This window comes from Monodelphis domestica, chromosome 3 (assembly GCF_027887165.1).
Source record: "Monodelphis domestica isolate mMonDom1 chromosome 3, mMonDom1.pri, whole genome shotgun sequence".
NCBI lineage: Eukaryota > Metazoa > Chordata > Mammalia > Didelphimorphia > Didelphidae > Monodelphis > Monodelphis domestica.
This window is the reverse complement of record NC_077229.1, coordinates 275,629,080-275,645,191: the sequence shown is the minus strand read 5'-3', so window position 1 is coordinate 275,645,191 and position 16,112 is coordinate 275,629,080. Positions and strand designations below refer to the sequence as shown.

Sequence of the window (16,112 nt, the reverse complement as noted above, 5' to 3'; positions counted from 1 at the left end):
CCAGCATTCATTACTTTCCATAGCTGTCATGTTAGCCAATCTGTTAGGTGTGAGGTGATACCTCAGAGTTGTTTTGGTTTGCATCTCTCTGATTATAAGAGATGTAGAGCTTTTTTTCATGTGCTTATTAATAGTTTTGCTTTCTTTGGCTGAGAACTGCCTGTTCATGTCCCTTGCCCATTTATCAATTGGAGAATGGCTTGATTTTTTGTACAATTGATTTAGTTCTTTGTAAATTTGAGTAATTAAACCTTTGTCAGAGGTTTTTATGAAGATTGTTTCCCAATTTGTTGCTACCCTTCTGATGTATTCCAGATTATTTATTTTGCATTTTGTAACTCTTTCTAATTCTTGCTTGGTTTTGAAGTCTTTCCCTTCCCAGAGGTCTGACATGTATGCTATTCTGTGTTTGCCTAATTTTTGTAGAGTTTCCTTCTTTATGTTCAAGTCATTCACCCATTTTGAATTTATCTTGGTGTAGGGCGTGAGGTGTTGATCTAAACCTAATCTTTCCCACACTGTCCTCCAATTTTCCCAGCAATTTTTATGAAATAGTGGATTTTTGTCCCCAAAGCTGGGATCTTTGGGTTTGTCATATACCGTCTTGCTGAGGTCGCTTGCCCCCAGTCTATTCCACTGATCCTCCTTTCTGTCTCTTAGCCAGTACCAAATTGTTTTGATGACCGCTGCTTTATAATATAGTCTGAGATCTGGGACTGCAAAACCCTTTTCCTTTGTATTTTTTTTTCATTATTTCCCTGGATATCCTTGATCTATTGTTCTTCCAAATGAACTTTGTTATGGTTTTTTCTAAATCAGTAAAAAAAAAATTTTGGAACTTCCATGGGTATGGCACTAAATAGATAGATGAGTTGGGGTAGGATGGTCATTTTTATTATATTGGCTCGTCCTATCCATGAGCAGTTAATGTTCTTCCAATTGTTCAAGTCTAGTTTTAGTTGTGTGGAAAGTGTTTTGTAGTTGTGTTTATATAGTTCCTGTGTTTGTCTCGGGAGATAGATTCCTAAGTATTTTATTTTGTCTGAGGTAATTTTGAATGGGATTTCTCTTTCTAGTTCTTGCTGCTGAGCTGTGTTGGAATTATATAGAAATGCTGATGACTTATGTGGGTTTATTTTGTTTTTTAATCCTGTTTTGTTATTTATCCTGCAACTTTGCTAAAGTTGTTGATTATTTCGATTAGCTTTTTGGTTGAATCTCTAGGATTCTTTAAGTAGACCATCATGTCATCTGCAAAGAGCAATAATTTGGTCTCCTCCTTGCCTATTTTAATGCCTTCAATTTCTTTTTCTTCTCTAATTGCTACTGCTATTGTTTCTGGTACAATGTCAAATAATAGAGGTGATAATGGGCATCCTTGTTTCACTCCTGATCTTAATGGGAATGGATTTAGTTTATCCCCATTGCAGATGATATTAGTTGATGGTTTTAGATATATGCTGTTTATTATTTTTAGGAACGACCCTTCTATTCCTATGCTTTATAGTGTTTTTAGTAGAAATGGGTGTTGTATTTTATCAAAGGCATTTTCTGCATCTATTGAGATAATCTTGTGGCTCTTGTTGGTTTGCTTGTTGATGTGGCCAATTATGTGGATAGTTTTCCTAATATTGAACCAGCCCTGAATCCCTGGTATAAATCCTACTTGATCATGGTGGATGACCCTTCTGATCACTTGCTGGAGTCTTTTTGCTAGTATCCTATTTAAGATTTTTGCATCTATATTCATTAGGGAGATTGGTCTATAGTTTTCTTTCTCTGTTTTTGACCTGCCTGGTTTTGGAATCAATACCATGTTTGTGTCGTAAAAGGAATTTGGTAGTGTAACAAGGGAATCACTTTAAAAGACTGATATATATTAATTTAAGGTCGCCAAGGAATCAGCTATGTAATTCCTAAATGAAAAACTCAAGTCAGCCGTCAGCCTTTTTTGGAGTTTAATTACAATAGGAGTAAGAAAGGAATTAGAGATAGAGAGAGAGAAAAAGGGAGAGAAGGGAATAGGGCTTAAATACCCCTTCTGTTTAGGCTGAGCCAAAAGGCCCAAGCCCTTAGATAGCTGGGGCAAAGAAAAGAGATCAGTCCCTATTACTCACATGTCCAAAATGGAGAAACAGTCTCATAGGCCCCCACCTTCAGCTTCCTTCAGAGCAAACCTTCTCAGAGCCACAGGAACCACACCGACCAACTCTCCCCCCTCCCCTGGAGTCTTCAGACCCCCTATCTTTTAGGAAACCATCCAAGTTCCTCCCCTCAGTTCTCCCATCTACCAATCACTCTTCATCAATTTCCCTGTGCCAATGGAGGCTCTAGCTTAACCCAGGACCACCCAGAGGTTTCTGGCTTTTGCACATGTCTGTTGAAGGTTATATTTTCAAATGATTAAATCTTTACTCCTTTGCTACAGCCCTTTCTAAATCCTGTTAACTTGAGTAGGGTAGAGATTGGAATAATTAAATTTTGATCTAGGCTGCAGCCCTTACTCAATCCTATTAGGACTGAATAGGGTGGAGATTTATTCCAAGTATCTCCATTGTATCAATTCTAAAATCAATCAAGACTCAAAGAAATTCCTGTTCTATGCTTAAGCATAGGTCAAAGTCCTTTCCATTGTTCAGCAAAAGGTTTCTGTCCTAAAGTAATCTTAAGAAGGGAAGAGAAGGAACCTCCCATGCCAATGGGGTTCCCATTCCAATAGACTATCAGTAAGAAATTTTCCAAGTATGAAATATCCCAATGGTGAAATTTCCAACATTTATAAGTCTAAGGAAATTTGAGGTTTACAGTAGAACTCCCTCTTTGCTTATTATGTCAAATAGTTTGTATAGTATTGGGATTAACTGTTCTCTGAATGTTTGATAGAATTCACTGGTGAATCCATCAGGCCCTGGGGATTTTTTCTTAGGAAGTTCTTTGATGGCTTGTTGGATTTCATTTTCTGATATGGGATTATTTAAGAATTCTATTTCCTCTTCTGTTAGTCTAGGCAGTTTGTATTTTTGTAAATATTCATCCATATCACCTAGGTTTGTATATTTATTGCCATATAGTTGGGCAAAGTAGTTTTTAATGATTGCCTTAATTTCCTCTTCATTGGAGGTGAGATCCCCCTTTTCATCCTTGATGCTGTTAATTTGCCTTTCTTATTTCCTTTTTTTTAATTAGATTGACAAGTACTTTCTCTATTTAGTCTGTTTTTTAAAGTACCAGCTTCTAGTCTTGTTTATTAGCTCAATAGTTCTGTCACTTTTGATTTTATTAATTTCTCCCTTAATTTTTAGGATCTCTAGTTTGGTTTTCTTCTGGGGGGTTTTAATTTGTTCATTCTCAAGTTTTTTGATTTGCATTTCCAATTCCTTGATCTCTGTCCTCCCTAATTTGTTAATATATGCACTCAGCGATATGAATTTTCCTCTAAGTACTGCCTTGGCTGCATCCCATAAGGTTTGAAAGGATGTCTCACCATTGTCATTTTCTTCAACGAAATTATTGTTTCTATGATTTCTTCTCTAACTATCCAATTTTGGAGTATCATATTATTTAATTTCCAATTAATTTTTGATTTGGGTCTCCATGTACCCTTGCCGATCAATATTTTAATTGCTTGTGGTCTGAAAAGGCTGCAGTTAATATTTCTGCTTTTCTGCATTTGAGTGCCATGTTTCTGTGACCTAGTGTATGATCTATTTTTGTGAATGTACCATGTGGTACTGAAAAGAAGGTGTATTCCTTTTTGTCCCTATTTATTTTTCTCCATATGTCTATTAACTCTAATTTTTCTAAGATTTCATTCACCTTTTACCTCTTTCTTGTTTATTTTTTGGTTTGATTTATCTAAATTTGATAGTGGTTGGTTCAAGTCTCCCACTAATATGGTTTTACTGTCTATTTCCTCCTTCAATTCTCCTAGTTTCTCTATTAAAAATTTGGATGCTATACCATTTGGTGCATACATGTTAATTAGTGATATTTCCTCATTGTCTATACTCCCTTTTAACAGAATATATTTACCTTCCCTATCCCTTTTGATCAGGTCTGTTTTTGCTTTGGCTTTGTCAGATATCATGATTGCAACTCCTGCCTTCTTTCTATCAGTTGAGGCCCCAAAGGTCTTACTCCAACCTTTAATTCTAACCTTGTGAGTGTCAACTGGCCTCATATATGTTTCTTGAAGACAACAAATGGTAGGGTTTTGGGTTCTAATCCAATCTGCTATTTGTCTACATTTTATGGGTGAGTTGATCCCATTCACGTTCAAAGTTATGATTGTCATTTGTGGATTCGCTGGCATTTTGATATCTTCCCCTAGTTCTGACCTTTCTTCTTTAGCTATCTCCTTTTGAACCAGTGATTTACTTTAGGTCAGTCCCCCTAGTCCCCTCCCTTGAGATGCTTCCCTTTCTATCCCCTCCCTTTTTATGCTCCCTTCCCCTCCCCCCTCTCCTTCCCTCCATTTTTATACTCCCTCCCCTCCCTCCTTAATTTTCCTTTCTTTCTTGCCCTAATGGATAAGATAGAATTCAGGATCCCACTGGATCTAGATGTTCTTCCCTCTCAGATTTGATTTCACTGAGAGTATGGTTTAAGTAATTCCACTTCACGCTCTCTTCCTCTCCTTCTCATATGAGAGTTCTTCCCTTCCCCTTCCCATGTGTATCTTTATATGGGAAAGATTATTCTGTTAAGTCCCCCCCATTTCTTGAAGTAAATCTTAGTGTTATTGACGGTTCCCCCCCCCTTTTCCTTTCTTTGCCCCCACTTTCCCCAAATCTTCTTAATGCCCCAATCTTTCCCTATGCATGTTTCCTCTAACTACTCTTATGATGCTACAATTTTTGAGAGTTACGCAAAACATTTTCCCCACATATTAATATATATAATTTGATATAAATGTAGTTCTTATAGAAGAGAGTTTGACTTAAAGAAAAAGATAAGATTTATCTCCTTTTCCCTTTCTTTCATATTTACCTCTTCATGTTTCTCTTGCTTTATGTGCTTGGATATCAAATTTTCCACTAAGTTCTGGTCTTTTCTTAGCAAATGCTTGGAAATCTTCTATTTTGTTGAATGCCCATACTTTCACCTGGAAGTATATAGTCAGTTTTGCTGGGTAGTTGATTCTTGGTTGGAGACCCAGCTCTCTTGCCTTTCTAAATATCGTGTTCCATGCTTTGCGGTCTCTTAGTGTGTTAGCCGCTAGGTCGTGTATGATCCTTATGGGAGCCCCCTTATATCTGAAGCTCCTCTTCTTGGCTTCTTGTAGGATTTTCTCCTTTTCGTGGAAGCTCTTGAATTTGGCAATTACATTCCTAGGGGTTGTCTTTTGGGGATTTAGTATAGAGGGTGTTCTATGAACCCTTTCTATTTCTATTTTGCCCCCTTGCTCCAGAACATGGGGGCAATTTTCTTTTATAATCTCCTGTAGAATAATATCCAGTTTGTTGTTTATCTCTGGTTTTTCTGGGAGACCAATAATTCGGAGGTTGTCTCTTCTCCCTCTGTTTTCCAAATCCGTGACTTTCTCAGTGAGATATTTTATGTTTTCTTCTAATTCATTAACTTTTTGGGTTTGCTTTATTGATTCTTGCTGTTTTATGATCTCACTTTCTTCGAGTTGCTTAATTCTGGTCGTTAGGGACTGGTTTTGCTTTTCAGCTTTGTCTACCTTTCTTTTGGATTCTTCGAGCTCTTTTTCCAATTGAGCAGTCTTATCTGTCAGACTGCTGATCTCTTTCTCCCATTTTTCTTTCCAGGTTTCCATCTTTTGGATAAGTTCCAGTTTGAGATCTTCCAGAGCTTGTTGATAGTTTCCATTTGGGGAGGCATGTTCTGATTTTTTTTTGGATTTCCTCCTCATTCTCCTCTTTTCCTTGGGTACTTCCACCATAAAAGTTTTCAATAGTCACTTTTTTCCCTTTCTTCCTGGAGGCTTGATTTTGGGCCATGTGAGCCATCCCTTTGGTGGTTTTATTCCCCTTTCCTTTTTGGTCTGGGGTCTGGGTGATATGGATGGGTTTTCTGTGAATTTAGGTTGCCTCAGACTAGTTCTTCCCAGCCTCTGAGGTTTCTTAGAGAGCTGGGCCCCTGATCACATCCAAACTGCCCAGGTGTTCAGCTCCACCCAGATAATCAGTGCGTGGTCTGCCCCTGGTGTTTAGCTCCGCCCAGATGCTCAGCACAACCGCCCTGAGTAAGGCTCCTCAGCCTGTGCTCAGCGCCGGGTTCTCCCGTGAAACCACTCTGAGACATTTTTTCCTGGCAGTCTCCAGATCCCAAGGACCCTGGAGTGCCCCCCCCCCCCCGAGACAGAGACGTTCCCCACTCACTCGCTGTCCCAGTGAGCGCTCAGGTAGCTCACTCTGGTTTGGTGGGGGAGGTGGGGGGGGGCAGGGAGGCTCAGTTCACGTTTCTGTGCAAGCTTTTCCTCCTTATTATAGTGTGGAAATGTTCAAACCCCATGTACCTTCACCTCTGTGGGGTACTGGGGAGTCCTGTTCCGCCAAAGGTGATTTTTATGCTCCTTTGATGTAGTCTATTTCGTTTGGTGCCGGGGAGAGGAAGCGTGTGGAGTCTAGATTGCAGCCATGATTACCCGGAAGTCCTAGAATCATTTCTAAGACAGAAGGTAATATTTTTTTAAAAGAAAAATAACTGGCTTCTGATGTTTTTTTTTATTATTATTTCACACTTATATATCACTTTCACATCCATTATCTCAATTGAACCTCACAGTAAACTTTTAAGGTACTCAAGGAGGGCTATTCCAATCTGTCAGATTTTTTAAGCCTCCTATAATGTGTGACAGAAACCTTGCTCTTTGGTCTTTAGCAGCACTCACAGTTGTGAGGGGATAACGAGGGACACAGTCAAGAGGGTTTTGCCACCAAATGTACCTCCTCAAAGGATCAAAGAGCAAATACAGAAAGGAAAATCTTGTAATCACCAGCAAACAAGGAGAAGAAAGTTTTCCATTGGGCTGGCTATTTGTGTGAGGCTTAAACTAATGGAAGAAGACAGCAGCTCCCTCAAACTGGAGAGCAAGAGGCCAGCCTCTGGGAGAAAGTGGGACCTGTCAGAAGCAAAGAGAACTTCTGGGCCAGGGAGGATGATGGAAGGAGGGCCAGGTGGGCTGGCACACTTCACACCTCAGTCTCTTGGCAGAAGGCTACAGCAGGACTCTCTATGTGGAAGAAGCTTCCTTCCAGAGAAAAAGAGTCTTGTTCTCGGAATGGCAAGGTGACATTGGGAAGCTAGAGAGGCTCCCTGGCTATGCAGCAGCCAGACCTATGCCTTTGTGTTCTCACTGCTCTCTAAAGCTGGAATGCTTTCCCCTCTTCCCTCACCTTTGCTGTTGAATTCCTACAGGCATACATATGTGTCAATTTTCAGTTTTATTTATCCCTTTTTGGGTTCATATTCACATATATTTATGTATATGTAAAATTTGCATATGTGCATATACACATATTTATGCGGCATGGGGTCAGCTTAGGTGGCCAAGTGGATAGAACACTGGGCCTGGAGTCAAAAAGCTTCAAGAACTTTGGGAGTTCAAATCTGGCTTCAGATACGTACTAGCTGTGTGACCTTGGACAAGTCACTACCCCCTGTTTGCCTTAATTTCCTCATCTGTCAAATAAACTGGAGAAGGAAATGGCAAAACACATCTTTGCTAATTAAACTCTAAAAGGGGTCATAAGGAGTTAGACATGACTTAATACAACAGAAAAACAAAAATGTCCACACGTGTCTACAAATAACAAATAAACATATACATATATATGTGTCATACATATATACGTATATATGTATAACACATGTGTTATACATGTATAACACATGTATACATATATGTATAACACATGTGTTATACATATATACGTATATATGTATATAATGTGATTTCATCAGCATTGGGAGCTCTCTGTGAGGAACTTCCTCTAACCAACACAGAGCATACCTTCTCTGACTCTTCCTATTTAGGATTTTCTTGTCAAAGATACTGGAGTGGTTTACCATTTCCTTCTCCAGATCTTTTGACAGATGAGGAAACTGATGTAAACTGGGTGAAGTGACTTGCTCAGGGTCACACAGTTAATAAGTGCCTAAAGTCACATTTAATCTCAGCTCTTCTTGATTCTAGGACTGGCATTCTATCCACTGCTCCACCTAGCTTGCCACATAGGCTTAGAGTAGGAATTTTTAATCTTACCTCTGGCAGTCTGATAAAGTCTATGGACTCCTTCCAAGAATAATGTTTTTAAATGTATTCAATAAAATAAATTGATACAATGTAAAGTGTATTGAAAAAATTAAATGATCAAAATATTGTGAATAATAAGTTTGTGAACTCCAGGTTAAGAACTTTTCTAATGAGCCTCATCCATTTTTTAATGTCTTATCTTAAAAGATTTTACCCAACTCAGACGCTCTCTCCTTGTGGGCAACAACCTTTGCCATCAGACCTCCTTCACAGAAAACTTTGCTTTACTCTGTTTTAGAGATCTTAAAGCTCTAGCTCTAGAGAAGCTACTGACATGAAGTCACATGTTTGGGAGAGATAAACCAATGAGTGTAAGTGTGTGTTAACGCCATATAAAACAGAAAGTTAGAAGGGTACATTGCATTTATTTGGTTCCATCAATTATAATCCTGTGCCCGTGTAATGCATGCCAAAATTTCACTTGAAAGTGCTCTGATTTCCATTTGTTATTTTTAACAAATACGAAATTCTATTCTGCATTATAAACATTATCCAATATTTTGCTCACCTTTCCAAATAAAGACATTTTAACATGAAGTGTATATGAATGTCAAAGATTTGTACAATGCCAATAAGAGAAGAGGATTTGGGGCCATCAATAAGTTGAGATTGGCTGCTAAGCCACTTTGGACAACATTTTGATTCAGGAACTATTTGGAAACAAATGGAGAATGTGTATATCTGGGAGTCTGTGTTGAAGAAGGTGAATTCTACCCTATTCAAGACCTTGGATGGCTCTATCCACACTGGATTCCAAGGACCTTCTCTTCATACACATCACTGGTCTCAGTTAGTGGACAGGACAGCCGTTCGGACTGACAGCTCCCTGGACTCCTGAGGCCTTTGTGACAGGGACAGCTATGTTGTTGATCGTGACCTTCTTCAGGCAGCCAAAGAATGGGTTTTGTACAGGCAGTCTCAGTGTTGTCAAGTTGGCTGAGAGAAGAAAAAGAAAGGCATTTAATGTATGATTTCTTTGGTTAAAATAATGGGCAAACTGTATTTTAAAAGTTTCTTCAGGGGGCAGCTGGGTAGCTCAGTGGATTGAGAACCAGGCCTAGAGACAGGAGGTCCTAGGTTCAAATCTGATCTCAGCCACTTCCTAGATGTGTGACCCTGGGCAAGTCACTTGACCCCCATAGCCTAGCCCTTCCCACTCTTCTGCCTTGGAGCCAATACAGAGTATTGACTCCAAGATGGAAGGTAAGGGTGTAAAAAAAGTTTCTTCAGATTCTGGTAGGAAAAAACAACCCAACTAAATAAAAATTATCAAGTCCCTCCTCTCTCTGATTTTCTGTAGGAGTAAATTAGGACCAAGAGGATTCTTTAAGCTCTTCAAGGAAGGTAAACAAATATTTCATAATTTTTGCCCCATGGGTTAACTACTGACACCTAACCTACTTTGGAGGAGAAATTGACTGATCAGGAGAGCAGAGAGACATGTGCAGACATTTAATATTTATTCTTTTTTTTAAGCCCTTACCTTCTATCTTAGAATCAATACTGTGTATTGGTTCCAAGGCAGAAGAGTTGTAAGGTCTAGGCAATGAAGGTTAAGTGACTTGCCCAGAGTCACACAGCCAGGAAGTGTCTAAGGCCAGATTTGAAATCAGGACACCTGTCTCTATGCTTGGCTCTCAATATACTGAGCTTAGCTGTCCATTTAATATTTATTTATTAATAAATAATATTTATTCTGATCATCTGTGCCATTATTTTCAACTTCACTGTTATAGGCATCAGAGAATATCAGTTCAAATCCCACTTCAGATGCCTACTGCCTATGTGTTTGGTGACAAACCACTTAACATTCTGTGAGTTTTAAAATTAATAATCAATAACTAAATATTATATTTTATAAAGTTTATTAATAATAACTAGGTCAAAAGAACTGCCTGACTTCAGCCCAGTCACAGGTCCAAGAGAGGAAGAGGGAGGAGTTACAGCTATTTAAATACAATCACGCAAAATGAAGGGATGCAGGAAAAGGGAATTTTGGGAAATATTAAGGGACTTCTGGGGGATGAAGTCCAAAGGCTCAAAATCTCCATTTGTACAATTCTAAGGCCTCAGTTTCTTCATCTGTAAAATGAAAAATTTGGAATAGATAGATTTTGATATCCCTTTTAGCTCTAGGGTACTATGATCCCATACCATGCTCACATTTTAGCTTATCTGAGTCTCTTGTTTTTGATTCTGCAGTGTGCACCAGCTCCTTAGGGGAGAACTGATCACTCAGAATGAGGGGCTCCTTTCCTTCATCCCCCCTCCCAATCCACTATTCTAATTAATATGCTACTGAATCCAGTTCCTTACAGTTCTCAAAAAGGCACTGAGAGAGAACGGTTGTGGTGTTGTATCAGCAGCAATTTGAACAAACAAATACAAGGACATCACCAGTATGACCCTAGCTCCCAACCTGTGGTCCTTCTCTATTACACTGGAACCTCAACATCTCCAAACCCCAAGCACTCCTCAGGAAACCAACACATGGCTACTCTTGGCATCTAGTCACGGATCCATAAATCTAGTAACTAGATTGATGTGATTGTCTGAGGAGGTGAAAGGAAGCCAATATAATCAGGCTGAAGAGGAGTCACCTGGGATGCCTCCCAAATACAGAGGCTGTTGGTTGCTGCCAGGCAAGGAAGGGAGCTGTCCAGTCTCGGAGCTGCTATCTGTGTCCAGGTCCAGCTGCAGCAGATTCTGCTTTAGAGTGACTGTGTGGAAAATGAAGCCAGTCAGTTACATTTCCTGAGACGAGGCTTCCCTGCGTGGGAGTCACCCCTTGAACTGTGATACCAATTTGGCCAGTACATGTTTTATTTATAGTTGCCGTGTGGAAACATGGTTTTCAATAATTGACTCCAAATTCATCCTGACACAAAAAAGATTGCTCAGTATAAACTGCTGAACCCCACCTGTGACCCCAAACAAAAATGTCTGCCATGTTAACAATCTCATAATTACTACATGGGATGATGAACAGTGAAATGAGTAGAAGCAAGAGAACATCATACACAGCGATGGAATTAATGCTGGAAGAATCAACTGTGAATGTTACCTCCAGATTGCGAACTGAAAGGTGAAAACATGAAAGACTTAATTTGTAGCAACATGTCAGTCTCCCAGAGGATACCTTCTGTGATGTGGGGAGGGTGCAGAGGGGCTGGGACATTAGTGAATGGGGTTTATTGTGTAGATAGGAAGAAAAATGAATGAAACATAAAAGAGATTTGTAACTTCATTTATGTGCAATCTTTTTCTTTGTATATGGAAATGCTTATTCTGTTTTATTTTGTAAAATTTGGAAACATTTTAATGAAGAAATTAAAAATAATCTCATAAATATTATGTTATCAAAGAAGGCCTCTTTGAGCTAGCAATAAATAAAGAAAAGATTCTGATTGAAACTCCCTCCAAATTACCAGCATAAATTAATATATATTATATATATTTGAAATTATATAGGAATATGTTGTATATATACATATATATCGACACATAAACACATGCAGAGGTAATACGGCATAGTGGATAGAGCACTGGCCATGGAGTTAGAAAGATTTGGAGTCAAATTCTGGCTGTGTGACCCTGGGCAAATTATTTAACCTTGTAGGGTCCCAAGTCATTCTCTAGCTATAGGTTATAGAATAGGCAGTGGCTTACACTGGTGGAGGAAAAGTCTCACCAGGAGTTCCCCATCCTGATGAAACCACAGGGTAAAATATAGGTACATGTGTGTATGTATGTGTATGTGTGTGTATATATATATATATATATATATATATATATATATATACAGAGAAAGAGAGAGAGAGAGAGAGAGAGAGATGATCCCATCTAGTCACTTATGTTGGTGCATCCATATGTGTATGTAAATGGTACACAGGCAGGGGGTTTAGAAGCTAATACTGATGATGGGTCACAATTGAGTAGCAATTTTCAGGCTGACCAAGAGCTTTTCTTACAACAACCCTGAACCCTGGGCAGTGCAAGTATCTGTTACCCCCATTTTCCCGATGAGGAACCAGAAGCTCTTTGAATTGTCAAAGCTCTGATTTCATCCCAAACCCTTGTTTCCAAGACAAAGTCGCTCTCCACATTAGCACACTTCCATGAACTAATGTTGCCTATGTTACTTTTATTTTCATTCTAAGGGTTTGCTTATTTATTTAATTGTCCTCGTTAATGGCTCAGAGCATGCCCAAAAGGTTGTTTATTTTTTTAAATTTTAAAGCAAAAATCCCACTGCAAAACAAGATGTGCTTCCCAACAATTATCCTTAGAAACACAGAGCTGATCTGGTGTGGTGGAGAGAGGATTGAATTTATTGTCAAAAGACCTTTATTATAGTGCCAGCACTGATATTAATTAGCTGTGTAGGGGCAGTTTGGTGGGTCAATGGATAAAGAGCCAGACCTAGAGATAGCAGGGCCTGGGTTCTGATCTGGCCTCAGATACTTCCTAGCTGAGTCTAAGTAATTTTAAAAAAATATTGAAAACAATAAAATAAAATAATTAATTATTAAATTAATTAAAATATAAAATATATTTAAAAGAATATTGTATAATATAATTTAATATAAAATATATAAGTATACAAAATATATGTACATAAACATATATGTATATAAATATATATAACTTTTACCTTTCAACTTAGAATCAATACTATGTATTAGTTCCAAGGCAGTAGAGTGGTAAGGGCTAGGCAATGGGGGTCAAATGACTTACCCAGGGTCATACCACTGGGAAGTATCTGGGGTCACATTTTAACCTAGGACTTCTAGTCTCTAGGCCTGGCCTTCAATCCACTGAGATACCCAGCTGTCCCCTTTAAAATATATATTTTAAAAAATTACCTAGCCCTTATATTTCTTGATACTTGGTATTGATTCTAAGAGAGAAGGTAAGGATTTTTAAAAAAAATTAGCTGTGTAACCTTGGGCAAGCCAGTTCACATTCCTGAACCTCATTTTCCTCATTTGTATAATAGGAGTTATAAAGCTTGCATTATCTGACTTAATGAGATCACTGTGAGCAGTCTCTATAAATATGAGCTGTTCTTTGAATCCACTTGCCTGGTTCAAATATTATATTAATGTAAAAAGAGAAAAAAGAAATAGCATTCTTAAGTAATTCATATACTTTTTAAAAAACCCTTACCTTCTGTCTTAGAATCACTATTATGTATTGGTCCAAAGTAGAACAGCCATAAGGGTTGGGCAATGGGGGTTAAGTGATTTGCCCAGGGTCACACAGCTAAGAAGATCTGAGGCTGGATCTGAACCCAGGACCTCCTGTCTCTTGGTCTGGCTCTTATCCACTGACACATCTGGATGCCCCCCAAATACATCATTTAGAGGCTTAGGACAGAAACACAGTCTTTCTTTACCCTCCTCAGTGCTGGTAGATACTGATGGAGTTGGTGGGCATTAGCATTAACTTAAAAAGTCCCAAATTCTTTAAAAAGTTTTAAAATAATTCATTTTGAAATGGGAAGTCAATTTCCTTAGCATCTGCTTCCATACCTGCCACAGAGTGCCACTGTCCATCACACAGAGATTGCTGGGGTGTGACTGATGTCAGCATCTCACCAGCCCCACTGCCAACAGAAGCGGTGACCTGAAACACACAAGGACTTTTACCATTAGTTCTTCCATGCAGAGAAGAGGTTTTCCAGGTTCCATCCTTCTCACTCCATTCATTCCACTGCCTGAACTTAGGAACAGACCAGGTATTAAGCACATAAGAGTGATTAGAGGGGGCAGTTAGGTGGCTCAGTGGTCTGAAAGCCAGGCCTTGAGGCAGGAGGTCCTGGGTTCAAATTTGACCTCAGCTGTGGGACCCTGGGCAAGTCACTTAACCCCCCTTGCCTAGTCCTTACTGCATTTCTGCCTTGTAACCAATACACACTAATGATTCTAAGACAGAAGTTAAGGGTTTGAAAAAAAGTGATTACAAAGTATCTACACCTTGGGCTTACTCCTCACATTGCATACACCCCCTGTCCAGTGCTAAATAAGGTGGCTCCAGTACTGAAGAATGACCAATGATGTAGAGCAATAGTGCCATTCTTATCTAGTAATGATGCTTTCATTTGCTCCTTGATAGGTAAGTTAGTAGGCAGGGTCCTCCTGCAATTTATACCCAAGCACATCTGGCTTTGCATCCATCTGCCAGTGAGATTTATAGGCAAAAAGTGCTGCTATCTGGAGTAGGTGGAAGGTGTAGGCAGCCAGTTAAGATAAAGATGCCAAAAGAATATCTTGTGTTTTTAGGGTAGTGTTTCTTTCTTTCTTTTTTAACCCTTACCTTCCATCTTAGAATCAATACTGTTTATTGGTTCCAAGGCAGAAGAGTGGTAAGGGCTAGCCAAGGGGAGTTAAGTGACATATTCAGGGCACACAGCTAAGAAGTGTCTTAGGTCACATTTGAACCCAAGACATCCCATCTCTAGTCCTACTTCTCAATCCACTGAGCCATCCAGCTGCCCCCATATGGTGGCTTTTCTTTTTTTTTTTTTTAATTTAATTTAATTTTTAAAAATTTCCCATGGTTACATGATTCTTGTTGTCTCCCTCCCTTCTTTCTTCCTCTTCCCAGAGATGACAAGAAATTTCACTGGGATATACATATATTATCATGGTGGCTTTTCTTGAGAAGATTAAACATTCTTTCTAGGCATTACTGACAGCATACCAAGTTTCTAAGCATGGAAAACTGGTGCAATAAGTATTTTTACATATTATTAATATAAAATCAACATACAGTTAGATGAGATGACCTTTTTTGATCTAAATAACCTATGCCATTGCTTTTCTTCAAGTTGAGAGTTCTTGATTTTGTTTGTGGTTCATCCTTTCATAGCTAGGAGCTCTCCCAGTTGACAGAAGGCTTTAAAGAAGGAGCATTCATTGCAAGGGGAATGAGAGAACCCATTTCCATTTCTGGACAGATTTAAATACTGAGGCACTTTTCCTTACATGTATGTCTTTATAGTTTTTACTCATTACTGCTAGTTTTTCCCTCTGTAATCAAACAAAGCAAGTCTGATTGCTCTTTTGTGTGACAGCCCTCAAAAACTTGAAAAGAGCTATAATGCCCTTCCTCCTATCAAACCTTCTTTTCTCTAGGTTTGCTGCTGTTGGTGGCAGTGTCTAGTCATGTCCAACTCTTTGTGACCCCAATTGGAGTCCTTTTGGCCAGGATTTGTCATTCCTTTCTCCAGCTCATTTTTAAAGATAAAGAAACTAAGGCAAACAAGGTTAAGAGACTTGCCCAGGTCACACAGCTAGGAAGTGTTTGAGGACAGATTTGAACCCAGGATCCTCCCATCGTTAGGCCTGGCTATCAGTCCACTGAACCACCTCTCACCCTCCAACCCTCTTGGAGTGTTTCTTTTTGCCATTGTATCCTGTACTTTGAACAAAGTGATGTTTAAAATGCCTCTTGACTTATTGCACATACTGCACAAATTAGGGGTCCTTCACTGTGTTGGGTACTGTCCTCTGGACCATTATCAATGCCATTTCTAAAATGCAGTCCCCAGAACTGAATCCAAGAGCAATAGGGGCTGATTTCTGAGTAAAGATGTGATATAATGTAGTTCACGAGCAGGTTTGATTCACCAACTCTTATTAAAGAGTTACAAAGGGATTATTATCTACACTTCACAGAGGAGAAAGCACAGAATAGGAATATTAAGTAATTTAATAAAGAAAATAGTTCCCTAAACTCCACGGCTATTACTCTGATCTCTCCCACACACTTGTCAATCACAGCCTTTTGGAAATGGACTCCAGTTTTATCCAGAGTCAATGTG

At 39.0% G+C, this 16,112-nt stretch overlaps 1 protein-coding gene and 1 long non-coding RNA gene across 3 annotated transcripts in view; one reads left to right on the top strand and one right to left on the bottom strand.

Moving 5' to 3' along the window:
• Positions 1 to 16,112, top strand: part of LOC103106794 (uncharacterized) — a 130,099-nt gene that overhangs the window by 9,558 nt on the left and 104,429 nt on the right. The window lies entirely within an intron of this gene.
• Positions 8,630 to 16,112, bottom strand: part of LAMA3 (laminin subunit alpha 3) — a 360,924-nt gene continuing 353,441 nt past the window's right edge. For both annotated transcript variants that reach the window (XM_007487607.3, XM_007487609.2), the window contains 3 exons: positions 13,819 to 13,912; positions 10,885 to 11,004; positions 8,630 to 9,220 (listed from right to left, as the gene is read on the bottom strand). In XM_007487607.3, the coding sequence (XP_007487669.1) occupies positions 9,075 to 9,220; positions 10,885 to 11,004; positions 13,819 to 13,912 (360 nt within the window). In that variant the 3' untranslated portion in view covers positions 8,630 to 9,074. The remainder of the gene's footprint in view (positions 9,221 to 10,884; positions 11,005 to 13,818; positions 13,913 to 16,112) is intronic.